This window comes from Gobio gobio (assembly GCF_949357685.1).
Source record: "Gobio gobio genome assembly, chromosome: 12".
In the NCBI taxonomy this organism is placed as follows: Eukaryota; Metazoa; Chordata; class Actinopteri; order Cypriniformes; family Gobionidae; genus Gobio; species Gobio gobio.
Genome location: NC_137105.1, coordinates 21,203,577 through 21,221,413, shown reverse-complemented (window position 1 = coordinate 21,221,413; position 17,837 = coordinate 21,203,577). Strand labels below are relative to the sequence as shown.

The 17,837-nt window shown below is 37.7% G+C and overlaps 2 protein-coding genes across 2 annotated transcripts in view; one reads left to right on the top strand and one right to left on the bottom strand.

Moving 5' to 3' along the window:
• adam17b (ADAM metallopeptidase domain 17b) overlaps positions 1 to 6,767 on the top strand; it is a 19,693-nt gene extending 12,926 nt beyond the window's left edge. The window contains exons 15-20 of the mRNA XM_079831411.1: positions 87 to 217; positions 350 to 428; positions 507 to 595; positions 2,534 to 2,590; positions 2,669 to 4,782; positions 5,282 to 6,767. Coding sequence (XP_079687537.1) covers positions 87 to 217; positions 350 to 428; positions 507 to 595; positions 2,534 to 2,590; positions 2,669 to 3,052 — 740 coding nt within the window. The 3' untranslated portion in view covers positions 3,053 to 4,782; positions 5,282 to 6,767. The remainder of the gene's footprint in view (positions 1 to 86; positions 218 to 349; positions 429 to 506; positions 596 to 2,533; positions 2,591 to 2,668; positions 4,783 to 5,281) is intronic.
• On the bottom strand, positions 6,768 to 17,837 carry cpsf3 (cleavage and polyadenylation specific factor 3). The gene is made up of 18 exons (XM_079831412.1): positions 17,264 to 17,837; positions 17,047 to 17,110; positions 16,874 to 16,971; positions 16,663 to 16,791; positions 16,397 to 16,574; positions 16,224 to 16,313; positions 14,749 to 14,899; positions 14,496 to 14,671; positions 11,257 to 11,415; positions 11,023 to 11,169; positions 10,794 to 10,946; positions 9,754 to 9,862; positions 9,043 to 9,141; positions 8,874 to 8,968; positions 8,692 to 8,779; positions 7,510 to 7,576; positions 7,332 to 7,428; positions 6,768 to 7,249 (listed from the first exon to the last, which is right to left on the bottom strand). Exons 1-18 carry the CDS (start codon positions 17,332 to 17,334, stop codon positions 7,148 to 7,150), a joined length of 2,073 nt encoding a protein of 690 aa, XP_079687538.1. The 5' UTR covers positions 17,335 to 17,837; the 3' UTR covers positions 6,768 to 7,147.

The window sequence follows — 17,837 nt, the reverse complement described above, 5'->3', positions numbered from 1 at the left end:
TGATAAAGCTAATGCTGTTGGTATATTTGCAATTACAGTTTTTAAAGTCTTGTTTTTTTTTACTAATCCTGTATGTCATTTTTCAGAGACAAACAACTCTTGTAAGGTGTGCTGCAGGGATAAGAACGCTGTGTGCACTCCTTATATTGATGACAAGGGCAACCCCCTCTTCCTGCGGAAAGGCAAACCCTGCACTGTGGGCTTTTGTGATGGAGCGGTGAGTGGCAGTCTTCACAACATACAGTTACTTACTTTTCTACTCACGTAAGACAGATATTCTTTATTCACAGATCAATTGCAAACTGAATTTATGTTTAGTTATTCAAAAATGTGTTCTCATTCCTTCCAGGGTAAATGCATGAAACAGGTCCAGGATGTTATTGAGAGGTTGTGGGATTTCATTGAGAAGTTGGACATCAATACTTTTGGTACGTTACCTGTAAACACAGTGATTTCATCTCACTTGAAATCCAATGGAGAAATGAGATCTGTGTATGTGTTTTCAGGGAAGTTCCTGGCAGACAACATTGTTGGCTCAGTGGTGGTCTTCTCACTTCTTTTCTGGATCCCACTCAGCATTCTGGTCCATTGTGTGGTGAGTCATCTCCACTAACGTCTTACAGTTAGTTGTGGCTCTGAGGAAATGTCTGCTACTATAATAGACTGACCTTGAGTTGTATTATGGTCTAAAGGACTGTTTACGCATAGAGCAAAATGAAAAGTGAGATGAATTACAGACAAAAAGTATTTTACACCAAGAGCGAAATAAAAAAAAATCTTCCACAGGAACAAAACGAAAAATTTAAATCAGACGAAACAAAAAGTTAAAAGTTAAATCAATCACAGACAAAACGTCTGAACCAAACAAAAAAAGTTTAATTCATTAGATGTAATGCCTATTTAGACAGAGCAAAACAAAAACAGTTCAATGAATCACAGACGAAAGGTCTTTTCGGAACAAGAGCAAAACAAAAAAGGTAAATGAATCCGATGAAATGCCTATTTAGACAAAGAGCAAAACAAAAAAGTTCAATGAATCGCAGACGAAACTTCTTTCCATACTGAAAGCAAAAACAAAATTTAAATTAATCAGATGAAATGCCTATTTAGACAAAGAGCAAAACAAAAAAGTTCAATGAATCGCAGAGAGCGATTCCTACTGAGAGCAAAAACAAAAGTTAAATTAATCCGATGAAATTACTATTTAGACAAAGAGCAAAACAAAAAAGTTAAATGAATCAGATGAAATGCCTATTTAGACAGAGCAAAACAAAAAAGTTCAATCAATTGCTGATGAAACGTCTATTTACACCAAGAGCAAAACGAAAAATGTAATAAATTGGACGAAACAACTATTTAGACAGAGCAAAACAAAAAAGTTCAATGAATCGCAGGTGAAATGTCTATTTACACAGAGCAAAACAAAAAGGTAAATTAATCTTCTTTCCATACTGAGAGCAAAAACAAAAGTTAAATTAATCAGATGAAATGCCTATTTAGACAGAGCAAAACAAAAAAGTTCAATGAATCGCAGGCGAAACATCTATTATCACCGAGCAAAACAAATAGGTAAATGAATCGCAGACGAAACTTCTTTCCATACTGAAAGCAAAAACAAAAGTTAAATTAATCAGATGAAATGCCTATTTAGACAAAGAGCAAAACAAAAAAGTTCAATGAATCGCAGAGAGCGATTCCTACTGAGAGCAAAAACAAAAGTTAAATTAATCCGATGAAATTACTATTTAGACAAAGAGCAAAACAAAAAAGTTAAATGAATCAGATGAAATGCCTATTTAGACAGAGCAAAACAAAAAAGTTCAATCAATTGCTGATGAAACGTCTATTTACACCAAGAGCAAAACGAAAAATTTAATAAATTGGACGAAACAACTATTTAGACAGAGCAAAACAAAAAAGTTCAATGAATCGCAGGTGAAACGTCTATTTACACAGAGCAAAACAAAAAGGTAAATGAATCTTCTTTCCATACTGAGAGCAAAAACAAAAGTTAAATTAATCAGATGAAATGCCTATTAAGACAGAGCAAAACAAAAAAGTTCAATGAATCGCAGGCGAAACATCTATTATCACCGAGCAAAACAAATAGGTAAATGAATCGCAGACGAAACTTCTTTCCATACTGAAAGCAAAAACAAAAGTTAAATTAATCAGATGAAATGCCTATTTAGACAAAGAGCAAAACAAAAAAGTTCAATGAATCGCAGGCGAAACGTCTATTTAGACAGAGCAAAACAAAAAGGTAAATTAATCGCAGACGAAACGTCTTTCCATACTGAGAGCAAAACAAAAAAGTTCAATGAATCAGATGAAATGCCTATTAAGACAAAGAGCAAAACTTAATTACTCACACTTAGATCGAAACTAAACAACCCTTCGAAGACGGTAATTCTTAAAGGAATGGTTCTTAGAGGAAAACCCATTTGAAGATTCAAAATGCAATAATAACCCCCAAGAAAAAAAAGGGATTTTGTTTTGTTTTACAAGGTTCCTGTATCTTTTTTGTCTTTAGGATAAGAAACTTGACCAGCAATATGAATTCAACACAAAGTCACTCTTCTACCACAGTGTAAGTACAAATCAGTTTTTTTTTTATATATAATAGGAAGCATAACAAATGCCTGACTGTGTTTATGTGCTGTCCCAGAATGCAGAGCTGCTGAGTAGTCTAGAATCAGCCTCAGTGCGAATCTTCAAACCACCATCATCCTCAGGCTCCTCTGCGGTGCCACGCTTTCAGGCGTCTGGACCCCTGCAGACCAGCACGCCACCAGTCTCGATCACCCAGGTGGCTCCAGCCCCAACCCTAACCCCGTGTCCTCTCCCCACCATGGAGCACCAACGCATGGCCACCATCCAAGAAGATCCCAGCTATGATTCCCACCTGGATGAACAAGCCCTGGGAGAGGACTTCCCTACCTCTGGCTCAGTGTCGCGCTCCTTTGATGATCTGACGGAGAACCGAGAGAACGCCATGTCCTTCAGGGTAAAGAGACATGCACAAAATAACAGCAAGGAGACTGAATGTTAAGAGGAGTGTGATTGTATAAAATGTTAAAGAGCCCCAAAAAATCTTAGGGAATATGATTGGGAATGCCAGCAGAACAAGCATTACATACGCACTGAAATGCAACGTGTGCTTGCAGCTCAAGTATTGAAAATAACCAGAATGCAGTATGTTTGAAAAGGGATGTAATGACAATTCTGAAAATTCACCCTCATGTCCTTCCAAACCTGTATGACTTTCTGTGGAGCTCAGAAGGAGAACATCTTGATGTTGTAGTACTGTCAAAATTATCGCATTATCGCATGCAATACATTTTTTCAGTTTAACGCGTTAAAATTATATTTAATGCAATTAACGCAGCATCCATTTTTTCTGTCATCCTAGCGTTACATTATATGATCAAGCTCTTATTTATGCTAATGCTTTTAAACCATTCAAGCATGACAATGCGCTGTCTGTGAATGTCCTGTCTATACGACACACACGATGCGCAGAAAGATGCGTGCCAATATCGTGCGCACAGACACCGTGCCAGAATCGAGTTCTTAGTTGTGTTTGAAACAATAACACAGAATTATGCCGAAATGCCCGTTTTGTCGAGTATTCTTAAAAAAGCAGTCTTAAATAAGTTAAATAACGTCTTAAATGAGCTTGTCCAATGAGTTGTGAGAAAATGAGATGCGTGTGACAGCGTGTCATATCCAGGTCAGTGGCGGATTTTAGAATTGTATTAGGCTGCTGTCACTTTGTCATTAAAGTCAACCAAAAAACAAAGGTAACCGATAAATTTGTAGCTTTTAATAAGGATTAATCTATATTGATTTTATATTTTATGCAGTTAAGACCGTAAAGTGTTTGATAACTTTATTCATTTTCTGTATATTGATTATATATGAAGGCCACACGAAAATATGACATTTATTATAATAAAGTATTTTTTAAAATCGTAATACATTTTGAAATGGATGGCTTTCAGGTATACTATAATGTTGGATGTCTATAATAATGTTTAAAAAAATTAACTTCATAGAGGCATCAATAACAGTATTAGTATCAGTGATACTGGTCTTCATTTTTAAAAAATATGCCATTATAACAAATATTTAAAATATACTTTATTTAAGTGGTTTCTACATTCATTTTGAGAGTAACTGTGAAATTATTACAATACAAAAATATTTTTTTGTAATCGTGATTAATTACAGAAAAAAATAGCAATTTAATTAATTTCATTTTTTAATCGATTGACAGCACTATGTTGTGTTTGTCTCTTTCCCGACTAATTACAAGAGCTTCCAAGCACACAAAAGCACAATTTAAGCACCTTAAAAGTAATTCATATGACTTTTGAAACCTTACGATAAGATTGTGAGGAGCAGACTAAAATATTCTTCTCAATGCATGGTTCTTTTTTTTTTCTAATCTAACACAACTGAACAAGCTAATCGAGGTCTTCAGGATTACTCGAAAGTTACAGGTCAGTGAAATGACAGACAGACAGAACTGTCTGATGCTGTATTTCTCCAATCATTTAGTCTGCAACTGGATCATTTAATTGTCGAGTTGAACTTCAGTCCGATTCTTGAACAAATCACTTAGACAGGTTTTGAGCACCAGAACAACCAATTCATTTAAACTCTGACTCAGAAGGGTCATTTTTTCACTAACAGGACATTGCTACGTCTTTTATTAATACAAAATGTGCAGTGGAGAGCTGGAGTTAAAGGCTTAGTTCACCCAAAATTGTAAATTATGTCATTAATGACTCACCCTCATGTCGTTCCACACCCGTAAGATCTCCGTTCATCTTCGGAACACAGTTTAAGATATTTTAGATTCAATCCGAGAGCTTTCTGTCCCTCCATTGAAAAGGTATGCACGGTATACTGTCCATGTCCAGAAAGGTAATAAAAACATCATCAAAGTAGTCCATGTGACATCAGTGGGTTAGTTAGAATTTTTTGAAGCATCGAAAATACATTTTGGTCCAAAAATAACAAAAACTATGACTTTATTCAGCATTGTCTCCTCTTCCGGTCTGTTGTCAATCCGCGTTCACAACTCCGCAGTGACGCTGCGTGAACGCGGATTGACAACAGACCGGTTTTTATTACCTTTTTGGACATGGACAGTATACCGTACATACATTTTCAATGGAGGGACAGAAAGCTCTCGGACTAAATCTAAAATATCTTAAACTGTGTTCCGAAGATGAACAGAGGTCTTACGGGTGTGAAACGACATGAGGGTGAGTCATTAATGACAGAATTTTTGAGTGAACTAACCCTTTAATAACAAGGTTATCAGTCAAAAATGACTTAAATCTGTCCCTCCACAAAGCTATCATATAGCTTTAAAGCGCTTAAACTCACATGTTGGGTCAACCACTTTTATGCTTTTAAGGTGCAGATCCAGAAGAAATAAAGTCGTACATGTTTGGAAAGACATGAGTGTGAGTAAACAAGCCTTTTGGGGTGAACTATCCCTTTAAGAGCACTGGTCTTTTATAAAGCAACAGAAGGCACAAATTATTCAGTGTCTAGGCATTACATGGGAATTCAATGTTGTTAATCCTGTTAGGATTATGCAATAGGCATACACATTTACATACACACACTGGATCTCAACAGAGTTATCTAAACGTGACCAGCTTCATTATTAACCGCCCAAAACCAAGATGTTTACAGGTCTGTTTTTGTCAAAGGGATTGAGCAGATGCTAACAGATCTTGATAATCAATTTTATTATGAATATACCTGATATTATTTTAGTTAGATATTTTACGTGTATGTGTTCTGACACACCAGCAAATTATGTTTTGTAACCTCTATAGAACACAATCTTGTCGTCTTGATTTTTATTGTTTGCAAAAGACAATCTGACTTTTTAGAGGCATTTGATGTCTTTTAATTTTTTTTTGTTTTTTTTTTTGTATGTAACATGTTACAGTAGTTTAAACATGTGTACCAGCAGTCATTATCCCATGGTTTGGCAGACAAGTCCCAGACTAAAAAGTATATTTGAGCTGTTTTAACAAAAAGCAACTTGCACTGACATATCTTAAAATATGTGTTGTTTGGTAAATAAGAAAGTTTATGGCTCATTGGCTTTTTATAAATTACCAAAGTGTGACTAGTTAAATGAAAAGACAATCATTATCTCTCCACATTATTATACTTTTCTGCAACACAATGTTCATGACTGTAACCGTATGCAAGAATATGTATCTTGCAGCTGCTCCCATAAGAATGTACTGATGTTGAACACTGCTCTGAGATCAGTATCCAAAGTGCCTTTTTTATTTGTCTTGTGAAAAAATATTTTCGTGTGTTTTGCAATGTTATCTACAGAAAAAAAAGGGAGTGTCATCTATTGGTGGTTAAACAGTCATCATCTTCTGAATTTTACTCATCGTTGTTACTGTCTATTGGGAATGTATGTGTGTTGATCTTGTAGAATACCAAGCATACTAGTGTCATTTCTAAGTAGTAGATCTTATTACGTGACCTAAGAACATGGTTTATTTTTTATTATTGGGTGTCAAATCCTGTGAAATCTTTTTTCATGTTAAGAAATGTGCCCATAATACTGACTGCGTGGCTCCTTGCAACGTTGTGATGGGTCAAGAGAGAAAGTATTGAATGTTAAGACAGTGTTTTGTATCAGTGTGTTAGGTTTGTATAACTTCTTGACTTGGTATGTTTTGCAAGCTTTCATTTTTAAATAAAACATCACCCTTAATGTGAGTTGTGTATTAAAATTCAAGCTCAACTTACACTCAAAGGACTCTTTTATTAAATCAATACATTGATCTTAAACAAATCATAGCTTTTCTTGAACATAAAAATGTCAGATAAAAAAAAGACAGACATTTTAATTGATCACTACCATAATCTATATTTGAATAGTGGAACTAAAGAACAGTGGCTCCTGATACATGTATCAACATCTATTTTTAACTGGTATCCATTTGATTTGAATGGCAATTCAGTCCTTTGAAGTGCTTTGGCCAGTTCAACATCTGGTGTCTTCAGTCTGATTTAAGTAGTTCAAGTTAGATGGGCTGTAATAATAAAAGTTCTTGAGGGAAATGAAGTAGGCAGATGGGATTTGCCGATCTCACATGACAGGGTTCATGGCTTCATACAGCCTCTGCACAGCGAGCTCCACCATTTCTCTGAGAGAGTCATCTTCAGTATTGGCTTCGTCATACTCCACGGTCTGAACACATACATAACCCCATAAGGATCAGAATACTTCCATAAAACTTAGGTGTGTACACTTCACAGAGTGTGATACTTACTCGTGTTTCCAGGTTGATGTAGGCAGTCTTCTCATCTACACTTACAGCAAGACAGCTCTTGTCTTTAAAGTCGACACACTCCTCTCCAAACATGTCTCTGCAGATCGTGGAAGAAAAAGAATTTAGTTCATCATAAATATCACTGATGGTTAGTCGAGTGCTTTGAGGATGAACTTACTGGAACATTTTCAGTAATCTGCTCTGGAAAACATCCACATCCAACTTCTTTTCTTGGGGCTGAACAACTAAGATGAAGAAATAAAGAAGAAAACAAAAATAGTGTAAATAAGACACATTTATTAAAAATTTGCATGCAAAAAGTGAGAAAGAATCAAAGATGGAAGAAAGAAAATAGAAGGAAGTAAGAAATAAAGAACAAGGAAGAAAGCAAATAATAACGAGTAATAAATGGGAAGGAAAAAAAAGGAGGAAGTAAAAAATATAATGTGGACAATAATGGAAGGAAAAAATGAGAAAGGAAACAAGCAAACAAAATGCAAGAATGATTTGAAAGAAACAAGAATTAAGGAAGGAAGGAAAAGAAAGGAAGCCAGCAAAAAGCAAGAAAGAACAAAGAGAAAGAAATGAAAGAATCAAAGAAAAGACAGTAATAAAGAGAAAGAAAGAATAGGCAGAAGGAAGGATAGATAGAAAGAAAGAATGAATACAGATAAATAAGTGGGAAATAAAGTAAAAAAGGAAAAGGAAAGAAAAAGGAAAGGAAGAAAGCAAGAAAGAAATAGAGAAATAAAGGAAGCAAGCAAGAGAAAAAGATAGAATCAAAGAAAAAAGAATGAGAAAAACAAAGGAAAGGAATGGAAATAAACAAGAATTAAGGAAGGAAGGAAGAAAGAAGCAAAAAAGAAGGAAGAAAGAGAAAGGAATACAAGTAGGAAGGAAACAAAAAAAAATGGGAAATAAAGTAAAAAAGGAAAGAAAGAAAGAATTGAAAGAAACAAGAATTAAGGAAGGAAAGAAAAGAAAGGAAGCCATCAAAAAGCATGAAAGAACAAAGAGAAAGGAAGGAAAGAAGCACAGTAAAGACAGTAAGAAAAAGAGAAAGAAAGAATAGGGAAATAAAGTTAAAAAGGAAAAGGAAAGAAAAAAGAAGCAAGCAAGCAAGAGAAAAAGAAAGAATCAAAGAAAAAAGAAAGAAAGAACAAAAGAAAGGAATGGAAATAAACCTAGAATTAAGGATGGAAGGAAAAGAAAGGAAGGAAAAGAAAGGAAGAATAAGGATGAGAATGGAATACAAGGAGGAAGTGAACAAAAAAGTGGGCAATAAAGGAAAGAAAGAAAGCAAACTATTTTTGTCTTTGAGCTGTAAAACTGATGAAATCGTTTAAATGAAGAATGGCACCTTTCTGAGCTTTAGGGTTTGACTGCACCTCCAGCACCACTGTGGTGACGGCATCAGCGTACATGTCATTCAGAGGGTTGGCAAACCACTGGTGGAAGAAGACCACAGACACACAAATAACAACGAGTCACTTCTGTTGCCATAGTTACACTGATACGTCAATGACTGGTGTGCCGCCTCACCTCCAACACGACCAGGTTTTGATCATGAACCACTGTGATACTGTTAAAGACTCTTAGTGTGCTCTTCTCTGACGTCTCAATCTCCTCCACATCACCTGTAACACACACAAACACAGAATAAGCGCCACATTTAAGAACAAAACACACACACACACACAGATATACACACCTGTCAGGTGGCGTAGCTGATTCACAAGCAGGGGAAAAGGGCCAGTGAAGGGAATCGCTTGAGTCTGTTTAACTGTGCTCATGGCCAGCTCAGTGTAATCTGCATCAAGAACAAAGAAGTGTGAGAAGCGCGCACACACACACACACACACACACACACACACACACACACACACACACACACACACACACACACACACACACACACACACACACACACACACACACACACACACACACACACACACACACACACACACACACACACACACACACACACACACACACACACACACACACACACACACACACACACACACACGTTGGGTTTTCATGTTTTATGGGGACTTTCCATAGGCGCAATGGTTTTTATACCGTACATACTGTATGTTCTATCCCCCTACACTGCCCCTACCCCTAAACCTACCAATCACAGGAGACATTCTGCATTTTTACATTTTCAAAAAACATCACTTAGTCTGATTTATAAGATGTTTTCCTCATGGGGACCAAAAAATGTCCCCACAAGGACGAGGATTTCGGATATTGCCATCTTTGTGGGAACATTTTGTCCCCATAACATAGGGATTACCAATCCACACACACACACACACACACACACACACACACACACACACACACACACACACACACACACACACACACACACACACACACGAAACACCTGAACCGATCACAAACACCAACTCACTGGAGAGGTCAGAGGGGGAGAGGATGTGATAACTGAAGTTCTTTTTCACCAGGATGCCAGAGACCCTCTGACCTTGTGCACACTTCTTATCCGCAAGAGAGCCCATCACCTTTAAATGATGGGGGAAAAAATCAGTAACAAAATTATAAAAAAGGACAGTTTAAACCATTGAGGAGCCATCTTGACTTAACAGCATACCATTTTAACAAGAAAAAGACAGAAAGAAAGAGTTGATTGTTTAATTGAATACTTTAAATCAGTTTAACAACAGAAAGAAAGAAAGAAAGAAAGAAAGAGAATAAAAGAGAAAGAAAGAAAGTTGATTGTTTATTTGAATGCATTAAATCAGTTCAACAACAGAAAGAAAGAAAGAGAGAGAAAGAAAGAAAGAACGAAATAAAGACGGAAAGAAAGAACGAAAGAAAGAACGAAAGAAAGCGAGAAAGAAAGAAAAAGAGAGAAAGAAAGGAAGAGAGAAAGAAAGAAAGCGAGAAAGAAAGAAAGAGAGAAAGAAAGGAAGAGAGAAAGAAAGAAAGAAAGAGATAAAGAAAGAAAGAAAGAGAGAGAGAGAGAGAGAGAGAGAAAGAAAGAAGGAAAGAAAGAAAGAAGGAAAGAAAGAACGAAATAAAGACAGAAAGAAAGAAAGACAGAACGAAATAAAGACAGAAAGAAAGAAAGAGAGAAAGAAAGAAAGAAAGAGAAAGAAAGATTGATTTGCGTTTGAGACATGTTTAAAGACTGATTCACTAACTCAAATGAAAAAGATTCTAGTCGTGGTCTGAATGGATTTGATGAAGCACTTTACCTGGCAGAAGAAATGTTTGTGATTATTATCATTAATAATTTGAATGAATTATTGACCATTGGTGAGAAAGTTCAAATGAAAGCCGAAAGACATTAGCCCAGGTAAAAGTGTGTAGTGCACAGTCTCTCTTTGACACAGCACTACAGTAACTGTATCCAAAAAAGCCTTCAAATAAAGCTGGAAGAACAGAAGCTAACCCTGCACAGACATGGAGGACTGAGAGCTGCAGTCTCACCTTGGCCAGTTTCTCTCCTCTGAAGTTCAGCGTGACGGCCTCAGTGTTACGAGGGTTGTGCACCTCGATGTGCACCTCATCATTGTCCTCATACTCTCTAATCAGGGCGGCCTTCAATCGAGCCATCTCATTCTGCTCTCCATGAACCAGGATCTGAGAACCACAATAATAACAACATGACACCTGATCTAGAACCCGATGACCACCATCTCATGACGTAATCACTCACCACATGAGGAGGTTTCAGAGCTCGGATGAACTCGCTGGTCTGCTGGTAATCTGTGTGAGCGGAGAAGGAGATATAGTCCACGGACATCTTCAGAGGAAGCTTCTGTCCTGACATGGTGGTGATCTCCTCTGGCTCAGACATGATATGCTGCACAGAAAACAGGGTGAGGAGAGTTCCGTCATGGATTCAATCACTGACCGGTGGTGACGGTGTCGCTGAAGATCGGAGATTCACCTTGGCGAGAGTTCCTTCCACACAATAACCTGCTATGATGACGCCGTTTCTCTTGTCGGTGCACCAACTCTCGAAAAGCTCTCTGGAAAGACCGCTCTGCATCATACCTGGAGATGCCATCACCACACTAGGGCCGATGTCATCGAAGTGGTCCATGCTCTGGAGGACAAATTATGCACATTATGAAACTTAAGAACTTTAGCTAAAACTATTGTTTTTGGTAATTGAAATAAAGCTGCAACAAATTAAAATGAAATACAATACTTTAGTCAGGGCTCGACATTAACGCTTGTTCGGGACAAGTGGATTTTTTGAAGGGGCAAGTGAAAAAGAATTTGACTTGCCTGTCTGGTAAAAAAAATAACCAGGGAATCACCAAAGTGCAATAATGATTCTGCATTCAGACGATAATTTAAAACGAATTGACGTTAATAAGGTTGTGCTGTTGAGGCTCGCGCAGCCTCTCGAGGAGAAAATCGAAAACAAATGAGCGCCGCTCATACAAAGAAACTCAGTTAACATACACGGTTAAAATTGTTTCGTTTTTATATTTATAACATATGATACAGTTAAGCAACATCACACTAACGAGAGTGTTGTTTTCCTTAATACCATCACGACTGAAAATGACGCTGATTTCATACGCCAGTTCCATAAACAATTAATTAACATGAAGTCACTTACATTTTAGATGCAATATGGACTGTTTTTGTTCTACTTCAGCAGCGAAAATAGTTCCAAACAAAGATCACAACAGAAACGTAACGCATCTCACAGCAACAGTACTGAATGATTCAGCGTTTTGAATGAATCGGTTGAATCAAAGATTCAATGGCCTATTCGTAAACGACCGCCTAATTCTTGAATGAGAATCAGACGTTTGAACGAATCGACTCAATGACTCACTCATTAAGACGGTCACCTGCTGCCACCTACTGGTGGTTTAGTTTCATCTTTCCACCATTTCTTATTTGTATATTCAAAAATATTAAAAATAATCTCATAACATTATTTAATGCAGTTGTAATTTTTCAGCGTAAATAATTGAATTTGATTGCTAACAGCCTATAGTGTCTTATTCTAATTTAATTTATAGATCCAATTTAAAAATATAAAATGAAATCTGAAGCATATCCTATATTTAATAAGATTATGGAAAAATGCCCCTAATAAAAATGTAAAAATATCACAAATATGCCTATCTAAATATGTCAAAGCTGATTGAACACTGGTGAGAATATTGCTTCAGAATAGATTATATTTACAAAAACAAACAAAACAAAAATTCCAGACAAGCTCATTTTTTTACTCTGACAAGTGAATGACAGATTTACTTGCCCGAAGGACAAGCATGTGAACAGGCTTAATGTCGAGCCCTGCTTTAGTGAACATTTTGCTTTAGCAATTAGCTGAGAGAAAAAAAGACACAAAAAAAAGAAAAAAGACGTTTGGAAACATTCATATTTTATGTTTTTCAAAGAAGTTCCATATGCTCATCAAGCTTAAAAAAATATATACAAAAAACAGTAATATTGTGAAATAATATTACAATTTGAAATAATGGATTTGTGTTTTAATATACTTAAAATATTATTTATTTCTGTGATGGCAAAGTTGAATTTTCACCAGGCAATACTCTAGTCTTCAGTGTCACATGATCCTTCAGAAATCATTATAATAATGCTGATTTATTATCAATGTTGGGAACAGTTGTGCTGCTTAATATTTGTTTGGAACCTGTGATACTTATCACTTTTTTTTTTTTAAATACTGACCCCAAACTTTTGAACAGTGGTGTATATTGATTTGCAAAAGATTTCTATTTTAAATAAATGCTGTTAAAGAATCCTGAAAAAAATATCACGGGTTATAAAAAATATTAAGCAGCACAACTGTTTCCAACATTGATAATAAGTCCAGTTCTGAAGCTCATGTTGGCGCTTTCGGCGGTGGACAGGGGTCAGCATGGGCACCCTGACTGGTCTGCGGCTATGCAGCTCCATACGCAACAAACTGCGATACACTGTGTGTATTAAAGGTGAACTATGTAGGATTTTTGCAGTAAAACATCCAGAAACCACTAGGCCAGTGTTATATATTTTGTTCAGTTGAGTACTTAGAATATCCCAAATGTTTTCAACTATTTGTAAATCGTGAGAAAATTGCTATTTTAACCAAGGAGCCGGGACGTGTGAGCTATGCGTGTGAGGGAGTCGCCTGTCGATTGCGTCATATCTGCGTCACCCTCGGTTTCCGGTTTTATTCAGTGAAACGCTTTACTCTCACTGCATTGTGAACAAGTGTCATAGCAGCCGCCGAGCGAACGTCATAACTTCCTTTTCAACACACTCAGATATATCTAATACGATAAACAGAGCTGCGTTACCTCACACTCAGCACTGGAGAAGAGGAAGTGCCGCCGGCAACCGTGTCATAATAAAAGTCCCGCCAGCGACTATGCCATAATAACAGTCCCGCTCTTCAATCGCTCCAGCGGCCTTGCTCAGCTCCACAACACTCGCTCCTGCTCTGCTTCAGACTACAGTAATGTTAATAATCGCATCCATGAACATGATTTCTGCCCGAGTCCTATCCTAACTGTTTTCCACCGGCTGTGAGGTGAAGACCACATGTCCCGAGATTCTGCGCTCAAACGTGGCGTCATCAAACTACGCCTTTGTTTTGAACAGGCGACCTCTAGTGGACGGAAAAGTTACATAGTGTAGCTTTAACTGAGCAATTTGAGCTACAGTAGCTTGTCTGTTTGATCGGACCATACGGGCCAGCCTTCGCTCCCCACGTGCATCAATGAGCCTTGGCCGCCCATGACCCTGTCGCCGGTTCACCACTGTTCCTTCCAGGGAACATTTTTGAAAGATACTGACCACTGCAGGCCGGGAACACCCCACAAGAGCTGCAGTTTTGGAGATGCTCTGACCCAGTTGTCTAGCCATCACAATTTGGCCCTTGTCAAACTCGCTCAAATCCTTACACTTGCCATTTTTTCCTGCTTCGGGACAAAAATGTTTACTTGCTGCCTAATATGTCCCACCCACTAACAGGTGCCTTGATGCATAGATAATCAATGTTATTCACTTCACCTGTCATAATGTTATGCCTGATCGGTATAAAAAATATTGGTAGAAAAATAGACAAAAGCAACTAACAAAATTACTAATATATACCACTGTTCTACTTCAGTTCTGGATGGTCTACTCGTAGATTTTGAAGATGCTCACCTTGAGATTGCTGATATGTTTGAAGACAAAAGGGTTGTTAATGTTGATGGCCTTGCGAATCTTGTCGTTCATGGCGTTCACGTAGGTCTGATACACAGCCATGCACTTCTTAGCCAGGGATGAGGCATAGTAGATAGGAATGTCATGGAGTTCAGGGTGATTCTGCCAGTATTCATCTGAAATATAGAACATGCAGAACTTCAGTGAGGCATTGTTGATGATGCTGCCGAGAGTCTAAACTGCTGAGGTTTACCTAGAATGAGCAGCAGCTCCTGGGCCCGGCCCAAAGCAAACACAGGGATGAGACAGCGGCCCTCCCGGTTCACTATGTCATGGACTGTGTTACAGAAGCGAGCCTCTCTTTCTTCTCTCTTCTCATGGATGTGTGTGCCATATGTAGACTCCTAGAACAAGAAAGATTGATGTGTAAAAAAGGGGACATATCTGGCTAGTGCTGTAGTCTTTTATTTGAAGATGATATACATGTGATTTAATGGTTTGCAAAATTAAGAGTTTAATTTTCGGTGTATTAAAGGGGTCATGACCTGGCTTTTAAAAAAAAAATTATACTGTTGTCTGAGGTCAACATATGACATTTGTGTGGTTTTTACATTCAAAAACATCATAATTAATAAGTAATGGGTTATTTTCTGCCCTGGTTTTGAGCCTCTCTCCTGAAACGCTCGGTTTTTATGGGCGTGCCGCACTGAACACTTGGAAGTAAACGCTCACGGCTAGGATTGGCTAGGAGCACTCAGCTAATCAACAATAATAGGTATAGATACGCAGCAGTCTTACCTCCGTTCGTTGACAGTCTATCAGCATCCCTCCACCACCCCTTCTCCACACTTTTAGTTCTGACCACTTACATACACGGGGGGTACTCTGGGTTCGGGACAAATTCCGAGCTCGAAGCCCTCCCCCCGGAGAGCACGCCAAATATGCATTTAAATTTACTCTCCATAAATTATATGCAAGTGTGAACTCTTGAAACGATTCCGCTGTGAAATGAAGCTAACAAACGTCTTACGCACGTGAGCTGGAACTTCATTAAAAATAAAGTTCAACCACTCATTCCTAATATTACAATCCGAAGGAAGCTTATGCAGCGACTGTGTTCTTCCACAACCAGGCACAGTGCAATATATTACTCTCTTCAGCATGTTTATTGCTCGGTAGCACAATCCGTTTAGCTCCACGAGTCGGTGGACAGGGCTACAGAAGTAGCCATAAATATTCATCTGTTGAGGCAGCGTTTCAGCATACGATGACGTCAAGGGTCGACATATTCTGAGATTGAGCGTTTTCTGGGCCTGGTGTCAATAAAAGCGTTTCTTTGACTAACAAGGAAGTTTCAGCTCCGAAACTTACAGGATATTCTTATATCACAATGAACTTTAATATATCAAAGGCTCAAGGGAAAGTTGATTTCTCAATTCATCACCCCTTTAAATGCATTGCAGATTGTTGTTGCATGTTTTGATGATTTTAATATGTCCAAAAGGTAATGTTATTGTCCAATTTGTGAGAATGATATGGGATAGTCTTGGAAGCAACAGTGAGAATTAATTGAAAATGATTGCTAAACAAAATGTATCATGTTATGTGTAATGTGTTACATATACACACACATATATATATATATATATATATATGGTGGGGAAAGAGATAAATTGTTCATTGTTGAGGCCTGGAAAAAGAAATCCAGCAAAAAGCTGTAGTACATACTGTGATGAGAATGTCTGGTTTGACGCTGGGAATCTCAGCTGCCATGAGATGTCGGTCTTCTTGACGTGAGAAATCTCCTGTGTACAGTAGCTGAAGAGAATGACTGTGATCATTACCAGAAAGTGTGTGTGAACAGGTAAGTGAGCAGGTTTGAATGAATAAACTACACATACCTTCACTCCTGCAATCTCAATCATGAACATGGCTGCTCCCAAAACATGACCTGCGTGGTAGCACCAAAACTTGATGCCGGCCACCTCTTTCACTTCATGGAAGTTGATGGTCTCGATCTTGTCCATGCTTTCTTCTAAATCGGTCTCGGTGTACAGCATGTCGTCCGCTGATATGTTGCTACACACACACACACAAGGAAACAAGAGGATGTGTTAGAGAGCTGGCTTTTTATACAACTTTCAATATGCAAAGAGCTTTAGTGTACCTGACTTTCACATAGTCTGAAAGCAGCCAGCGGTAAATGGCTTTGGTGGCATGAGTCATGAAAGTCCTCCCTTTGAAACTTGTCTTCTGTAAAAACCATGGCAAGGCTCCACAATGATCCAAGTGAAAACTGGCAGAGAAAAAGAGGAGGTCAACAGAATTTTGAATTTCACTGACTCAATGTCGTCTTTCGTTCAAAGAATGGGACTCACTGGCTGATGAGGAGCAGGTCAATCTCAGCTGGGTCTATCAAATCAATGTAAGGCAATGCATCCATCCCCTCCAATCCCGGGTGGATGCCACAGTCCAGCTGCAAAAACATGGCATGTCAGAAAACATCTGTCAGATCCACCAGAATTAGAATAGACCGCAAAATTGTGCTTACCATGATTTTACGGCCCTTGAACTCTAGGATGATACAAGACCTGCCCACCTCTTGACCAGCTCCTCTGTTTAAACATCACAGCAAGAAAGATCAATCTCACTTTTTAGTCGTGTAAGGTGTGATGTTTATCATTTGAAAACTGTAAGCCAAACAGTCACCAAAACACTTGGCGCGGAATAGAACTACAATTAGAACAGTGTGAATGAACTGAACTCACAGTGGTCTTATGAGAAGCTGGTCGCTCTCTTCTGCAGGCACTGGTACATCCGCTTTACGTTTTGCAGCCATGCTTGTGTTTTTTTTAATACTTAACTAAGAAATACTTATTCCATAATCACCGATAATAAAAGACAACGATCATGAGGGGCACTGAGAAACTGTGGCCATGAGACAAGTATTTCCGGTGTAGTCACGAGTCAAAATAAAAGTCTGACGTAGAAAATAAAGAAACATAATAAAGGTTATAAAGCAGATAGTTCAATAATTTATCAAATTACACTGAACAGCATACTCTAACTGGATTGCAAAAATAACAACAACAAAAAATTAAATAAAAAGAAAAGAAAATGATTTCATCCGAATAATTATTTTACTATTTATTATTTTTTACTATTACTCCTGTAATAAAAATATAAAGGAAGCTAAATACTTATATTATTTCCTAAATTCAATTATTAAGTTTATATTGTCTGCACTGGACAATTATGTTTGGAAAAATGTGTACGTTAAAAGCATATCGTTTCCCCTAACATTATTATCAGCTTTTCGGCTTGGCTCTTCAGGTTTCCAGC